The 16415-nt window shown below is 36.4% G+C and overlaps 1 protein-coding gene across 1 annotated transcript in view; it reads left to right on the forward strand.

The window, feature by feature from the left end:
* LOC129240745 (homeobox protein araucan-like) overlaps positions 1–16415 on the forward strand; it is a 165018-nt gene that overhangs the window by 138365 nt on the left and 10238 nt on the right. Inside the window, exon 4 of the mRNA XM_054876717.1 lies at positions 3369–3973. Coding sequence (XP_054732692.1) covers positions 3369–3973 — 605 coding nt within the window. The remainder of the gene's footprint in view (positions 1–3368; positions 3974–16415) is intronic.

The following is a 16415-nucleotide window of genomic DNA, read 5'->3' on the forward strand; positions in this document are numbered from 1 at the left end:
CTTACTCGTAAATATAGCCCACAGTTTGAAAATTGAATGACGTGGGGTATCCAGGACTTTCTGAGTACTCCGTCATTGTAGTCTATTGTATTGGCGAAACAGGGTTTTCGAAATGAAGCTTCATCTTTTCTGCCCTGTCCTGTGAAATAAGTTGTGCATTTCCCTTTAACAAGAGTCAGAGGGAGGCCGATGGCCGCGAAGGAGGTATCTGAGATTAATTCTGTTCCTTTCCTGCTAAGCTTGTCAGCAATTTGATTTCCCTCTATGTTCCTATATTCTGGAACCCAGATCGGAGAAATCTCAAACTCCAATTTGCGGATAGAATTATCTGTCCGAAGTTCAGAAAAATAAACTGCCTAAAAGTGCTACCGCGTCGCTTGAGAGATTGCTTTCAGAGACCAGCTTTCTTTAACCTGATTGCACTTTGAGCAGCGATGGAAATAACGTAAAACTCTATACGAAGTAAGTGCAAAACGACATTCAGAGTAGCACTGGGGCAAGTTCTACCTACTTTAGTGATGCCAATACATGCAGTCCTTTGTACCTTCCAGTACCAGCTTAGTGATATTATGCATCCATACATTAAGGGTTATATACACTTGTAAGACTAAAAAATAATTGTTTTTTGAAAATTTTTTACAACGAACGACTTTATTGAACAAATACAATTTTTAATTATTCAAATAATGTCTACTTTAAAGTTAATTCTAGCACGCAAAGTTAGTGAAAATATTGAAGTGCACAGCTCTTGCAGATGATCTCCCAAGCGTCCTCCAAAAAAAAGCATTCGGCGGTGCACAAAATATCTCCGGTTTGGATTATCTGAAACCAAAGAACCAATTAGATTATTTTTGTAGATAGATAAAGCCATGTACTAATCGAAGCAATAGTCAAAATTTCAATTTTTGATAAAATGGCCGCGATAGGAAAAAAAATCGAATTTTCTACAAAAATTTTCGCGAAAAATTGCCTAAAAAAATAGAAAAAATTATCAGAATTCTTATTCCTGCGATTAGTACCTGGAAAATATATCTGAGAAGGTTGTGTTAAAATTTCAAGACGATCAGTTCAGGCGCTTTTGAGAAATCGTGTCCACTGTCTTCGAAAACACGGTTTTAAGAAAAACGCGTTTAAAATTTAAAAAGCACTTTACATAGTATAAAAATTCTCTGAAACGCCTTTCCAAATTTGCGTGTAATTTCGAAAATATTCACCGGAACGATATTACATTTTCTGTGTGCGTTCTTAAATATATGTATATTAAGAAAATGAAATAAAAACAAAATCGAGTTTTTGAAAATTCTAACTGTACATAGGTATAACCCAGAACCACTACGTTGTACATCCAAAGCTCAATCTGTGGCTTGAGTCCCCATTTTTTGCCGAACATAGATTAGCAGGAGTGGAAACCTATACCCGATTTTCAATGAGTAGCTGCCAATGGAGTCTGGAATCAAATGTCAAACCAAGATATGTACTTAAATTCCAGTGAAAGAGGGAGAACGTGGTCGTTTAATTTGGGAAGTCTAAAGTGCGTTTACTTTTTTCGTATAGTTTTTTCAGTATGCTACGATTGAGTTAATACTGTTTCAAACTAAGTTTTCAAATAATGTAAGTGTTATTTAACAGAAGCAGTAAATAATAAAATCAATAAAATCATAAACAAAAATCATTCATCGCTGCAACAAAAAATTAGATTAAACCACGAACATTACGCGTGATTAGTTTTCACAATGTTCGACGTGAATTAAAAAGCCAAGAACGCGTCGATGAACTAAAATCTTTACACAGCGAGCAAGAACCATTCTTTAGCACCGTAGAAAACTGTAACAACTGATTTGGTATCTAATGACTTCTTTGTGTTCTCGAGCATCAACAATAAAATGCGGAGTCAACGTTTTTAAACGCCTGAAGGGCCTTTAAACAGATCGTTTTAGAGGTAACCACTTCGGAATGTTTATAGTGCTTGAAAAATAGTGCTGGTTGAAGCGAGTACGGAAGTATTTTGATTGCAAAGGAGAATATCTTGAAAAATAATAAAGTTTTTTTTATTATTACTTTTCCTGTGTTTTCATTCATCATCAACATCAGTTTTGTGCACTCCATTGCTTCCGCAGCTACAGCTCTCCACTTCGATCGATTCTCTACTACGTCTTTCGAGTTTGTGATTCGCAAATTCCATAGACTGCTGTGACCTTATAAATCCAGGGTTTCTGAAATGGTAATTGTTTCTCAAGAATCGCTGACCAACTCTTCTGGAGATGAAATAGAAAATGAGATTGACGCCATGGTAACTTCTTATAAAGGGACTTATTTCAATACAAGAAAACTAAAAGCTTTTGTCTTATATCACAACGACTTCAAAGGCTTTGTATTGTTCACTAATCTCAAAGATATTGAGATTGAAGAAAAAACACGCCAAGCTAAAATTTCTGACTTAAAAGTCCAAATTTGTATATTATATATTTCGTATTTCTTTGTATTAAAGTATTTTGCATTTGCCTTATCATAGAAATAGATTATGTATACAAGATTAGAAATCCGTCAATAATTATTATTAACTTTTTTACACTTTTTGTGAAAGCGCACACATTTTGTCATCTTAAATACCGACAATCCGCTTCTCTTCACTCCTACACTCAAAAGTTCAAACCATAAACGGCATCCTGCTGCTGGCACAATGCCCAAATATAAATAAAGTGTCATGGCGACGAGAACGAAAGAATACATCAAAACAACAAGCACCTGCTGAGCGGCGGCGACCGCCCGCCGTTGCCTGCCCGTTTGTCTGAGATGTGGCAAGTGTTGCACCAACTCCGATTCCAATACGCCTCATCCAGTGCAATGCATGTGTATGTATGTTATGCGTAGCGGCAGGTAAGCGAGCAAAATATGATGTTGACTAATAAAGTCATGAATTATGGGCGCGTATGCCGGACCAAAATGTGCCGTGGTCTAAGAAATCCCTTCCGCTGACTGACCGACCGAAGGAGTGTGCAACGGCAAGTTGACCACAACCAACGCCCGCGTGTCTCATTAGGATTCATAAATAAGCGAGTGTGTTGTGGAGGGACAGCATTAATGGGATATCCAGCCAGTGCGCGCAAGGAGCCACCATTCGATAGGGAACTGCGTTCGTTGACGCTATTTTTGTGCTTACATATTTACCCATTAACGCTTTGCATCTGACACATTCAGAGGCGATTTCAATACAACTTGCATTGAGATGATTTTCTTCCTCCACTTTGGCATTGCAATAGTTCTTGCGATTGAACCAATAAACAAGTCAAAGTATTTAATTTTCAACATTTCTCTTTAATATTCGTACTTTATTCTATTTCACTTTTTTTATTTTATTTCCATTTCAGTTATGGCGCCAGTTATGATTTATCATCACGTCGGAAGAATGCAACGCGTGAGTCCACTGCAACGTTAAAAGCCTGGCTCAGCGAGCACAAGAAGAATCCATATCCAACCAAAGGCGAGAAGATCATGCTGGCCATTATCACCAAAATGACGTTGACGCAGGTGTCTACGTGGTTTGCGAATGCGCGCCGTCGCCTAAAGAAGGAGAACAAAATGACTTGGGAGCCAAAGAATCGGACCGAGGACGATGAAGAAGATGCGTTGGCCTCGGACGATGAGAAACAACGCCATGGTGAGGATATTAGCAGTGTTGGTTGCGCAGAGCGAAGGCGGCACATTGGCGTGGAGTATACAAGCGGCGCCATAAGCGTTTCAATTGGTAACAATGCACCAGTGACTGCCAATGCTACGACAGTGACGGCGGCAGCGATGACGGTAACGACGGGAGCAGGTGTCGTGGATAGTGGCGCGAATGGCGTGGGCGCAACAATTCCAACTACAGCGACGGCGGCGTCGGCGTCGGCGACGACGAACCATCATCCGCATGTCGGCGTGGCAGGCGCAGGCGCAAGTGTGGGCGCCGTTGGTGCAGTGCAGCCATCGAAAGGTAAGCAAAAACAAGCCAAGCCAACAGCAAGCCCAACCAAAGCAAGCACCAAGCAAAGGAGCATCACGAAACTACGTTGGCTAAAATCGCAAGCAATGGCGCTTGGCCACAGCATTGTTCAGCGTTGGCGTGTGGGTGGCATAATTGAATGGCTGCACGAGTATGTAGATATGTTATTTTGTGAATGTATGAGTGTGTGCGTGTTTGTTCAAATACTTCACTTGTTCATCATAGGCGCTTTTGAATGGTGCAATTGTTCTGTTCCTTGCCTCTTTGGCGACTCTATTGTTTTGCAGAAAGTTTTGAATGTGGCACTGCGCTTCTGTGGCGGCTATGGCTACGGATTTTCGCATTGTTGTTTTTTGTAGCCTCTTAGGTGGCTGGTAACTACCAATAACTAACTGGTTTCTGGTTTTCTGAATTGTGTGTTCCATATGTGAGGCGCCATATAGTATTGTTACACACCTTTTTGTCGGAAATAAATTCACCGGCAATTCAATTGCTTTGTCAAATGAAATTAAAATCTCTAGGTTATTCATGGTGTGTAATGTAAACTCGTGTAATATTTCCTTTTGTGGCTAACGAAAATACTAAAAAAGATGTATTTATTCATAAAAAATTTGGACTTTTATAATTCTGTGTACAAGTCTATAATTTTTGGAAACAAATTTTAAAGCCCAAAACATATGCATAAGTGAACTCTAACTTAGTATTTATTGGATTTATGGGAAAGAATGTGACGCGTTTATAAATAATAGTAATAATAACTATGATGAACAGAATTCAGAAGGCGTGTTCAAGATCATGCCGTTAACCGACTCTCAGCGAATTTGAAAGAATCAAGTGATTGGCTACCCAGGTGTGCTCTTTAACTATGGTGAACAAGAAAATTGTGAGGGGACATTCGGCTGCCACGTCACTTGGGAGATTCTGCAGCCGAGTCCAGCATGATCATTTCACACACTCGGCCATCAATCGTTGTTCAGATGGCAACAAAGTGGCATAGGCTGCTTTTGGTTTCTTTCGTGTATCACCAACACAATCTTAGTTTTTTTGTAAACACGTTCCAAGTGACGTCAGCCCATCATTCGGTGAAATTCGCTCAGAATCGAGTAACGGTCTGCTAAATAGTATACCCCTAAAAATCTTTTCACGTGGAAAAAAATTAAAACAACCTCCGCCCATATTGCTTCATTGTCGCCTGAACAAGGATTGATTGGACAAGTGTGAAAGGAGCGAACAGAGTTCGACTTCCGAGTACTCGGTAACGTAGTTTGTTTTGTTTTTCTTCATAACAGATTGGCCAAACCTGGTAGTCTATCATCCTAGATAATAGCTCCTGTCGATTCATCACTTAGGGAGTGGTGAATAAAACAAAAAAATTCCCTTGAATCCAGGGTTGTATGAATTTTGGCATCACTGGATTACTTTTGTTTCGACTAACTTTTAGGTAACAATATTGCTTTTCAAAGTATCGCACCTAAAAGTATGCAAAGTGGTTTCCCCTCGTTGGACCGTAGAAAGACAAGCATCCTGCTCCTCACCAGAAGTCACTCACACTGTTATGTATTTCCATTGCACCTAAAGTATAAAAATATAATAAAAATTATCCCCACCTATACTTGGAAGCACTGGCCTAAGTATATCGCTTGTGAACTAAGCGACTATAAACAAATTGCATAAATTGTTGCTTTCACATACAAATTTATCCCTTGGCGAGCAGTGCAATCCTCTAGCGAGCAGAGAAGTGATGAATCGAAAGTGGCAAATAGAAAACAATTCACTATTGCAGAGTTCCTTAGTCATTCAATTCGTCCATGTTTTTTTTAGATAAAAATCTGATTGTGAATTTCGTCAAATATCTGAAATAAATATCTAAAAATGGCTTGGGCACGTATTTAGAATGCCCAAGGAGAGTACAACTCGAAAGGCAGTTGAATTGCGCCCTGTTGGAGGCCGAAGAAGATGGTGCCCCAGAAAGAAATGGCTTGAAGACGTTGAAGATGACCTTGCAAAGCTGAACGTGCGGCGATGGCAGGAAGTAGCCTTAGAAAGAGACGGATGACGAAAGGTTGTGAATGAAGCAATGGTTCACCAAGGACTGTGATGCTAAGAAGAAATGAAGAAAGAATTTGAAACAATAATAACGTAATTTTTGTATTATTTTAGTTATAGCTTCGTTAAGTAAAAAAAAAATGACTTGAACAGCAAACATTTCTCCCTGGAGTTAAGGTAGGTTAGGTTAGATGGACTACTCAATACACTTCGGTGGCCAAAAAGCAACTAGTGTTCTGAAACCATCCCGATTTTTTTGCAAATCCTTTCTATGGAAACTGTGATCGCTTCGAAGAAGGAAATTTCAAATACAATACCTTCTTCAAAGTGTGAGATATTTTGTCCCCCATTGGACTCCCTGAATGAGCTTTACCTCTCCCTCAATTCAAAGAAGCTGACAGAAATCATTTGCTGTTCACGCAGTAGCGAACAATCAATAGATTTAGGAGCAAGGTGCACTAGATTATGGTAGAAGGCAATTGCTGCAAATTCCGGTAATACTCGTACATATAAGGCTTGTTGATACTACATGAATACAAAGCCTCCACTTCTTTTCCAACTCTTGTATTGAGTCAATGAACCTTCGCAGCGGCTGCATTACCTACTTTTCAATGCAGTATTTCTGGCACTTCCACGACGTGGGAGATTATACAAAAATCATTGTGATGGCGCCTCTATATTATATTTTCGTGTACGTTGATAAAAATGTGTCCTATTAGGAGAGATAAGCCTAGTACCGCACGCGACTTCTCGGTGGGCTATGAGACTGAGTGTGCCCCTTAGTGGTCAACCGCTTCATCCTAACCTTATCTAAGGTAATATTTTGCAATTTTGCCGCTATTTTAGCTCTCACACCCAACACCTGCATCCAGATTGGAAAAAGTGCTACGAAACTACCTTTTGTTGGAAGCTCTCATTCTCGCTATTTCAATGTTTCAGTGCTACGGTGAATCTAATACAATATGTAATTAATGTAGATTAAGCCAGAAGCAGCTTTGCTAGCTGTAAGTAAAGTGCATCGTTTGGGTGCAAGTAGTTGAGAAGCTTGCATTCTGCGATATGAAGCCGTCGGAGAGCAAGTGTAGTTCCCGTGCATATCCCTACATTACATTAATGCAATAATACGAAGGTTGCTATTTATAATTTTAGCCGAACAACGGAAAAATTAGCATTGTTTTTTTCCTAATTATTGTTTTTCAAAGTATTTCAAATATAGTTTTTTTTTGTTTTTTTTTAATGCACTTTTGATTAATGCACTTTTGCATTTGATTTAATCAATTTTCGCAGTAGGTACTCCAGTTGCATTCCAAGAGAGTTTTTTAAATTGGGTGATCTCACTCATACAAGATTTCATTGATGCTCGTGTCACAAATACCCAACAATGCCTTCATCTCACGGTACGAGACGTGACACCGACGGGTACCGGGAAAGTCGTACAACATCATTTTATCAAATCAGTCGATACTCTATTTGGCAGTGACAATCAAATGGCCCTAGGTAGGCAGGTAGGTATCGTGGCTGCCAATATGACACACTTAGACCTGTCGTAGGTCCGTTGTGATACCACTGGAACTTCTCTTACACTAAGAGATCTCTTTTAACCATCCAGTGGTTTTTATAAACGAGTTTAACTTCGTTAGTTTAAGATGCGCGCTATCCGCTATAACTGTTAAAAATGCGCTACCAATCGGCTAAAGGCTTCTTCAAGTTGATCCTTCACACGCACAGAGGAGGTGTCTAATAGTTTCCTCTTCTTCTGTATTATATTTAGTAACTTCTACAATAATCGTACTATAGAATTCAGAACGTTCTAGTATAGTTACCTATTAGACAATGACCGGTTAATACACCTATCAAAGTTCTTTTATACTCTCTGTTGAGTTTTAGCAGGCATTTTAAACGACCACTGTTGAGCTTCGGCCTTGTCAGAAATAGCCCCTATAATATGAAAAAATTGAAGAAAATATAATTACATAAATAAACTAATTACCCAATAATTGTTTAAGGTCAGTTCATAGCTCAAAGAGTCATTAATTCACAATATTTTTTTCTCTTAAAACTTTCTATTTACCCCTCGCTTGAGGGTGGTTTATTAAATTCTTTTTGGTGTATAAACACACGCTTCATTCTCTCTCCAGTCTGAATACATCCCTCAACATTTCAAAATAACTAAATAAGAAAGTCGAAAAAAGTGCAAATTTGAAAACCTGTCTATTTATGACGTCGAGGCCATTACCGAAGTGCCTCTCAATGTCAACTTGTGTCATCAACTCCACTCCACTCCACTCCACCCCACTCCACTTCACTGTGGCTCACTTCATTGCTTTACAAACACACTCAGAAGCTTTAAACAGCAACAACAACAGCACCACTTGTCAGTCATCATTCCAATTTGCTGTTACATATTTCGTTTCAAAAGACTACCCTCATATTTTCGGATGTTTTGGTGTATCATTTTGCGCCAAATTAAATTCTCAACCTGATTTTATTTTATATCATTTTCTGTTCGAGGGTTAATTTCATTTACGACCACGCAAACAAAACAATAACAAAGCGCAACAACAACAATAACTATAATAAAAGCATAAATACACAAGAATTGGTTGCTAGAGAGTGGAGAAGCAGTAAGGACCAGCAGCCGCCAATGCCAGATAAGGCGAGGTAGAGGTGAAGGGTGGCAGTAAATGAAAACAATGGGCTGAAACTGAGAAAATCATTACTTCATTCACACCATGCAAACAGTTAGGAAGCGAAGGTGAGAGGTTAGAGTTGGGTGGGCGTTCGGCGAAAATAACAATGCATGAGGTGAGTTGGTCTGGGTCGTGTGGCATTCAATTTAAGTGTCGTTGAGCTCTTTATTACGTTAGTGTGAATTTTATGCGCAGCAGCAGTAGCTCAACTCAAACTACTCGCACAGAGGTACAGGCAAACCCTTAGGAAAACGATTGCTAGCCATCACAGCTGGAACACTTTTCTTGCGTTTTTCATAGAAATAACTGGTGAATTATTTGTTTTACTTAAAGTGGTATGAAAAGGACTAGTATTAGTAAGACACGGAATTTGCTGCATACCTTTTCTAAATACTTTGGATTATTTTAAAATTTTCATGAAATCAAAAAATTGCAAAATTTTCAAATCGAATAAATGTAATCAAATCAAGAAATCAAGAAATTGGAGAAATCATAGATAAATGTGAGAAACAAAATATAAACAAAATTTGTAATTCAAATAGTAAAGTAAGTAACAAAATTTATTTTAATTTTCTTAAGTAAATGAAAATGTAAATGTCTTTACACATTTCTAAAAAACATTCGATGCCACACAATTTTCCCCAATTTTATTCAAGTAACCCCATTTTGTTCCTATTTGAATTGGGGAACATTTAGTCACTTCCGTTCTGCTGCTCATTGCCCGCATTGCAAACTAGAATTTGTTTCATTTAATCAAGTTTTTCCTACCGGGTAATCGGCCAAATTGTCATACGAACGCATTGTTGCATGTGGCAAGGACGCGTGTGCAAAAACAGCAATAATAACTATGCTGACGCGCATTAAAAGAAACGCATAGCCATAAGGCGATACAAGTACGTTTGTCGCAGCATCCACCCACTTTCACTGCTACTTCCTCTTTCTTTGTTGCCGCTGAATGGCTTTCTCACTAACAACAACCCTTCTGTGTTGTTGGCCAAAGGAAACATCTACTGAAATGAGGGTGTTGCCAGCAGACGTTAACGTCAGTTGCGGCTATGGCTTTTATGCGGCGCGTGTCTGGCGGCTACGTTTTTTGGTTAACCGACCAAATATCCATCGGTATTCCCCATGGTTTTGCTCTCCTGATTCCCCGGCTGCACAACTGCTAGCCTTATTGTCGTCTGCGTGACTATTTCTTATGCAACCCCAGAGTTGAGCAAGCACTCGTCGTTTTTTTGTTGGACTCACACTTTCTTTTTTACGCTTTTAATCGTATGCAACTCACGTCGACCGGCATAAATCTAATGCGCCCTTTTCCTGTTTCATATACGTATACACATAGTTGTATGAGTATGTTGGTAGTTGTTCGGTGGCAATAATGCAAACAGCATTAGCTACTGTTTAGAATAGCAGTCATTCAGCCAGTCAGTCAGTGGAGCCAGTGATTGAGTCACTCACTCTTGGATTTCACTTATCGCCTTTCTATGCCGTTGAAGTTCACATTTTGATGATGAGGTCGCTGACATTTTACGAAAAAACTGCTTATGTGTATTGGCTCTGTGCATATTTCTTTACATATACAAGCACAAAAGTTTATGTGTAGAGGTGTTCTTTGTACTCGTAGGCACGTTACTGGAACGCTTTCTCTGCTCGCTATTAAAACGAAAATTCGTGTCTGTGTTGTCGTTGATTTCTTTTGTTGTATCCCCCCTGAGGGATAAACCAATGCGCTTCGTCGCCTTAGAAAATCCCATAGAAGTTACTTTTTGAGCCTCTGTGCTCGGCATGCAGATGCCTGTTGTGGACGTAATTGTAGCGAAATGAAATAAAATAAAACGAAATAAAAAAAAAATAAAATTTAAAAGATTATAAAAATACAAAAAAAAAATTTAAATAAAAAAGAAAATTAAGAATAAAAAGTTACAAGAACGGGAAAATTAAAAACAAAAATAAAATTTAAAAAATTACAAATTACATATACAAAATTTAAATATAAACTACATAAAATCAAAAGACATTAAACAAACTAGAACTGAAGTATAAAATACTTTAAATTAAAAACAGTAATATATAAAACACACTAAAATATAGTTTATAATAAAAAAATAAATATTAATATATAAAAAATTAAAAAACATTAATACATAAAATTAATTAAAATAAAAAACAAACTAACATTAAAAACCAGAACTGAAATAGAAAAAAATTAAAATATAAAATGAGTTAAAATAAAGAAATGGAAAACAAGATAAATTAATGTAAAGAAATAATAAAGAAATAAATAGTAAATATAAAAAAAATCGAAATAAAAAAAAATAAAATATAAAATAAATTAAATATAAAATAAATTTAAAAAACGTTAAAAGAACTAAAACTGAAATATAAAAATCTTTAAATTAAAAAATATTAAAATATAAAATAAATAAAAATATGACATGAATTAAAATAACAAAATGAAAAATAAAATAAATCAACATACAAAATATATAAAAAAAGGAATAGTAAAATATAAAAAATTGAATAAAAAAACTAAAATATAAAATAAACAACAAAGAATGAAATAAAAAAAAATTTTAGTAAAACAATTGTAATGCAAAATAAAATAAAATAAATTAAAAAACGTTAAAAGACACAAAACGGAAATATAAAAATCTTTAAATTAAAAAAAAAGTATATATAATATAAAATATATTAAGTTTAATTACAAAACACATTAGAATAAAAATATTAAAATATGAAATAAATTAATACAAACAAATATTAAAAAAAAACCAAAAAACTCATTAGAAAATAAAAAAAATTATAATATAAAATAAACAAGCATTAAAAACTCAAAGCTGATTTATAAAAAATTAAAATAGAATAAAAAACACTAAATATAAAAAAAATTAAAATGTATTAATATATATAAAAAATTGAATATATTCAAATATAAAAAAATTAGAGTAGAAAATAAATTAAAACCAAAACAATTAGGAAGGAAAAATTTAAATTAAAAAAATTCAATTCATAAGAAATATATTTAATTGCATGTTAGAGACTAAATACTTCTCACGACTATGGAAAATTGCTCAAATACGAATGCTATATGCTTATTAGACTCAAGTAATGAAACAATACGACTGAAGCGTAATCATATCTTAGACTTGCCATTTCTCTAATTTTGCTGAATTAAATTATTTATTCAACACTAAATAAAAAACAAAATACATAAGTTCCTATATGAAGATAAGCAACTCATTAGTACAAATGAAATTTAATACATTTAAGATCAAACCTTAGAACAAATATCGTAATTTGATATGTATTTTTGCATTTGTGCAAATACTACCGCTGCTATTAGATTATAAGACCTAATTTGCTGAATATCATTATATTAAGATAGATTGCAAATAAAATATTTACACAAAAAAAAAAAAAAAAAAAAAAATACCGCCATACCCAAACCAGGAAAAGATGCCACCAAAACTGCCTCATATAGACCCATCAGCTTATTGCCAATACTTTCAAAAGTGTTTGAAAAAATATTGTTCGACCGACTAGAACCAATTTTGACAGCAAAAAAAGTAATACCAAGCCATCAATTCGGATTTAGATGCCAACACTCAACAATCCAACAAATCCACAGGGTTGCAAACAAAATACTTAACGATGTGAATGCAAAAAATATTGTGTAGCTGAATACCTGCACATTGCAAAACCTTTGATAAAGTTTGGCATAAAGGACTTTTGCATAAGCTCAAACGAATCTTTCCACAAAACTACTTTGAACTTTTGAAGAGCTACATAACTGATCGAAAATTTTATATATGATATGAAGACGAATATTCCGATATCCTAGCAATGATAGCTGGAGTATCGCAAGGCAGTGTATTAGGTCCTCTTTTATATTTAATATACACGGCAGATGTGCCAACTCCGACAACAGATAATGCAATGATAGCAACATTCGCAGATGATACTAGTATCAAACAATGAAGAAAAACTGGCCAACTTTACACTTCAAAACTTAATAAACAATGCAGTTAACTGATTTGACGAATGGGGTATAGAAGTTAATAAAGACAAAACTATACAAGTTATATATACAAACAAAACGACATCGAAATATAATCTTACTTTAAAAAACAACAAAATAAAAATCTTCCCAGTAGCAAAATATCTTGGAAAAACTATTGACGAAAGCACGACATGGAAGCAGCATATCATTAACAAGAGAAATCAAATTAAGAATAAGTAACGACCGGTAAAACAGACAAAATAAATAAAAAAAAATATTTAATAATGAATTTAAATGAAATTGAATTACATTTGAAATTAATGAAAATCGAATTGACTATCGCAACATTTGAAATGAAAACTAAAAAACTTATTTGAGCCAATCTACTTAGGAGTAAAGAAACACGCAGAAACACTTTTATGAATGAAAAACATCGACACCATCTTTTCTACTTCACTACTTGATGAAATTGGGGGACTATGGGTACATTTTTGCAGTGACAAGAAGTGCAACAACGTTTCATGAAACCCATATGTCAGTTAAGAGATAGCTCAGAACTGTAAGCCCTCTATTTGTAGGATAACATAAACCACTTTGGCGAGAAGCTAAGCCTGAATACCTTTTGAGCAAATATGCGCTTTTCCAATCATTTTTCAGGGTTTGATTGAAAAGTAATGAGCCTTATTTTTTTTAAGCAGTTTTATTAAACCTTTTGGCTTATACAACTAATATTCTTCAAAATAGGACCCTTCAGCGTCAATACAGCGGTCCTTCCACTGCAGGAAACATTTTTTAAACTCATCCGCCGGAATCGCGTTCAATTCGGCTGTCACAGTTTTTTGGATCGCCTCGATGGAGTTGAAACGCCTCCCCTTCAGCTTTCTTTTCAGGCGCGGCAACAAGAAGAAGTCCGGAGGGGACAGGTCTGGGCTGTAGGAAAGGTGGGGAAGCAATGTTCAAAAATTCATGAACCCGGTTCACATCTTCGTCTGTTTGCGTCGTCGAAGGCCTTCCAGATTGCTGTTCGTCTTCGACGTAATCCCGGCCTTCCTTAAACGATTTGTGCCACCGTTTTATCTGGGCACTGGTAAGCCTCCTTGAGTAGCCCAATGGTTTCGGTACTCGTTTTGTTTAGCTTTACGTAAAATTTGATCGAGTGACGTTGCTCCAACGATCGCTGCATTTTCGCCACTGCAAAATCCTAACACACTTTTAAAACAGCTTTCACGCGCGGAGCGATGTTGACTGTACCGCTGTTGCCAGCGAACTGGGACCGGTTTCTAGTGGAAGGGGAAGGTCCAACGATCATTTTCCACCACCAGCCGATTCGGTTGATCGCTTGGCAGATGCTTCGCGCGGGAAGGCTCATTACTTTTCAATCAAACCCTGTACAACCAGTTCTGGAAAGTTGCTATAAATGACAAGACATATGCAGGTACCTGTTAAGCCACCTGTTCAGGTCAGGCAATGCTAAAACCCCGCATAATAATAAATAACAGGACACATGGCAATAGCACTTAGAGCCATTTTCTCAACTAACTTTTTACATTACAACTCACTTTATCACGCCAATAAATATAATTTTTTCCCCAAAAGCTTGCGCATCGCAGGAGCACATTTATTTAAAAATTGATATATGATGTGCTCCGTCAAAATTAATTGAGTTGATATAACCAATAAACAGCTGATTTTTCTCACCGACATTACCAGCCTTGCAAGCAGCTGAACAAAATATATGATTATAATCTCAGTCGGGCCTTTGAGAAAACGTAGTGAGTTTAAGGCTCTTTAAATTTAAGACTAGTTTATCGGCTCGGTTAGTAAAGCTCACATTATTGCGGCCCTCAACCACGGGCCTACGAAGTTTTGCTGCTAAATGCGAATGCGAATACTGAAATGTAAGCTTTGAGAAGTAGAGATTATGAAAGAATTGGTGCGTTACAATGTGGAATGTTCAAATAGCTGCATTCAATTTTTCTCTTCCTCAGTATATTCTTCAAAAGTAATGCATTTTCTTTCCAGATCCTAAACGGACGTTGTGAACTTCTGAATAATGTGGTTTCTTTAAGTTTTTGCGTATATCAATTGAAACAATTTATTACTAGAATATCATTCCTCCAGCTGTGGCATAAGTACTGCTGATTCGAGCAGCAGAGTCCACTCTCAAAATGCCCTTAACAGACTGCAAAGAAGCGGTGTGCTCAAGTGCGACCATTACGCCTGAACCCCAATGAATATCATTTGGCTTATAAGGTTTTGTTATTTTTATTCATCTTTTCATTACTCTTGTTATTATTATTTTTGTTGTTGCGCTGAATACAGATAAAATAAAAAAACAAAGTTCAGTAAAGAGGATAAGCAAGTGGCTAAACAGCTGTCGCAAGGTGTTTATCGCCTTCTTTTTTTTATTTTGTTTTTATTAATATTTTTCTTATTTTTGTATTGTAGCCTTCTTAGCACACGTTTTGTTTTTCCGTTTACTTCTCCCTCTGAACTACTTCCACCCAGCCTAATTTCATATCTGTGGCCAAGTAAATCATAGCCTATCAATACTGCCTATATCTGCGCGACATAAGCTCAACCATTACGTGGTGTAGTGATTTTTTCATGGGGGCAAATGGAGAGATGGTGGGCAGCTGCAAAGCAACAACAGGCACAACGGAAACTTGGATTTGCTGGTAGTTGGAGGTGTTGAAATTATCGTGTTGATGGATATATTTTCTGCTGACACTTGTCTGCTCTTCCTGGTGATCGGCGTTATATTTTGTTCAATTTTTGTGGTAGTTGATGAGTATTTGAGAATGAAACAAGAAAAGCGAAAGAAAAATTGCAAAAGTTATTCCAATAGCTCACACTTATTTAGTACATATGTATGTATTGGAGAACGTATACCATACAAGATAAATGATTGGCAGTCGCGTTGCTATGCTGCTGGGGTACACGATGGCGTATGATAAATGTTGACGGCTGCGCCGAGTGTGAGCGCTGAACGTAATCAAAGTGCTGCAAAGGCCTTCTTCTGTTTTTTTTTTTTTGGAGTATTAATATCATGCAAGTTAAGTGCTTTGTAATTGATGTTATAAAATATTTATGACAGCCATTGTCTGTTCAGCGCACAGTTGCACACAGTACCATCATTTCGCTCTCTCTTTATCAATTTTGTGGCACAACAACAGCCAACCACTTATTCTCAGAATTTTATTAGCTTTAATTTTGTCAACTTGGCACTTTGGAAAATCCTTCAAAGTACTAATGGCACACATATTCTGCTCACTTTTTTCACTAGAGCATTTCCATTTCTATTTCCTATCTGCTGCCACCGTAACTACTCTTTACTTTATTGTTGCTGATGAGCAAAGTTGCCACTGCCACACACTTTCCACCGGTAATTGACATTAATTATTTAAAAGGACTTTTTGAAAGTTTTTGCCAACTATAAGTGACATCATGGACTCGCGTAAAATATCTAAATTTGTTAAACTACCAGCCAAAGTTAGACGAGACGAGAACGGACGGGTGCAAGAAGTGTTTAAGGGAATTTGCTTGTTAAGCGCTATAATAGTTGTGCTGAGTTGTAAAGTGCTTTTGAATAGCTGGATTACATGCACTTGACACGAGGATAACATAACACCGAAAAAATTCTGTGGAAAACTATTACAGTAAGAAATGTGAAAAAGCTAATGGAAAATTGTTTAAA

This window comes from Anastrepha obliqua, chromosome 3, assembly GCF_027943255.1.
Source record: "Anastrepha obliqua isolate idAnaObli1 chromosome 3, idAnaObli1_1.0, whole genome shotgun sequence".
Classification (NCBI taxonomy): Eukaryota; Metazoa; Arthropoda; class Insecta; order Diptera; family Tephritidae; genus Anastrepha; species Anastrepha obliqua.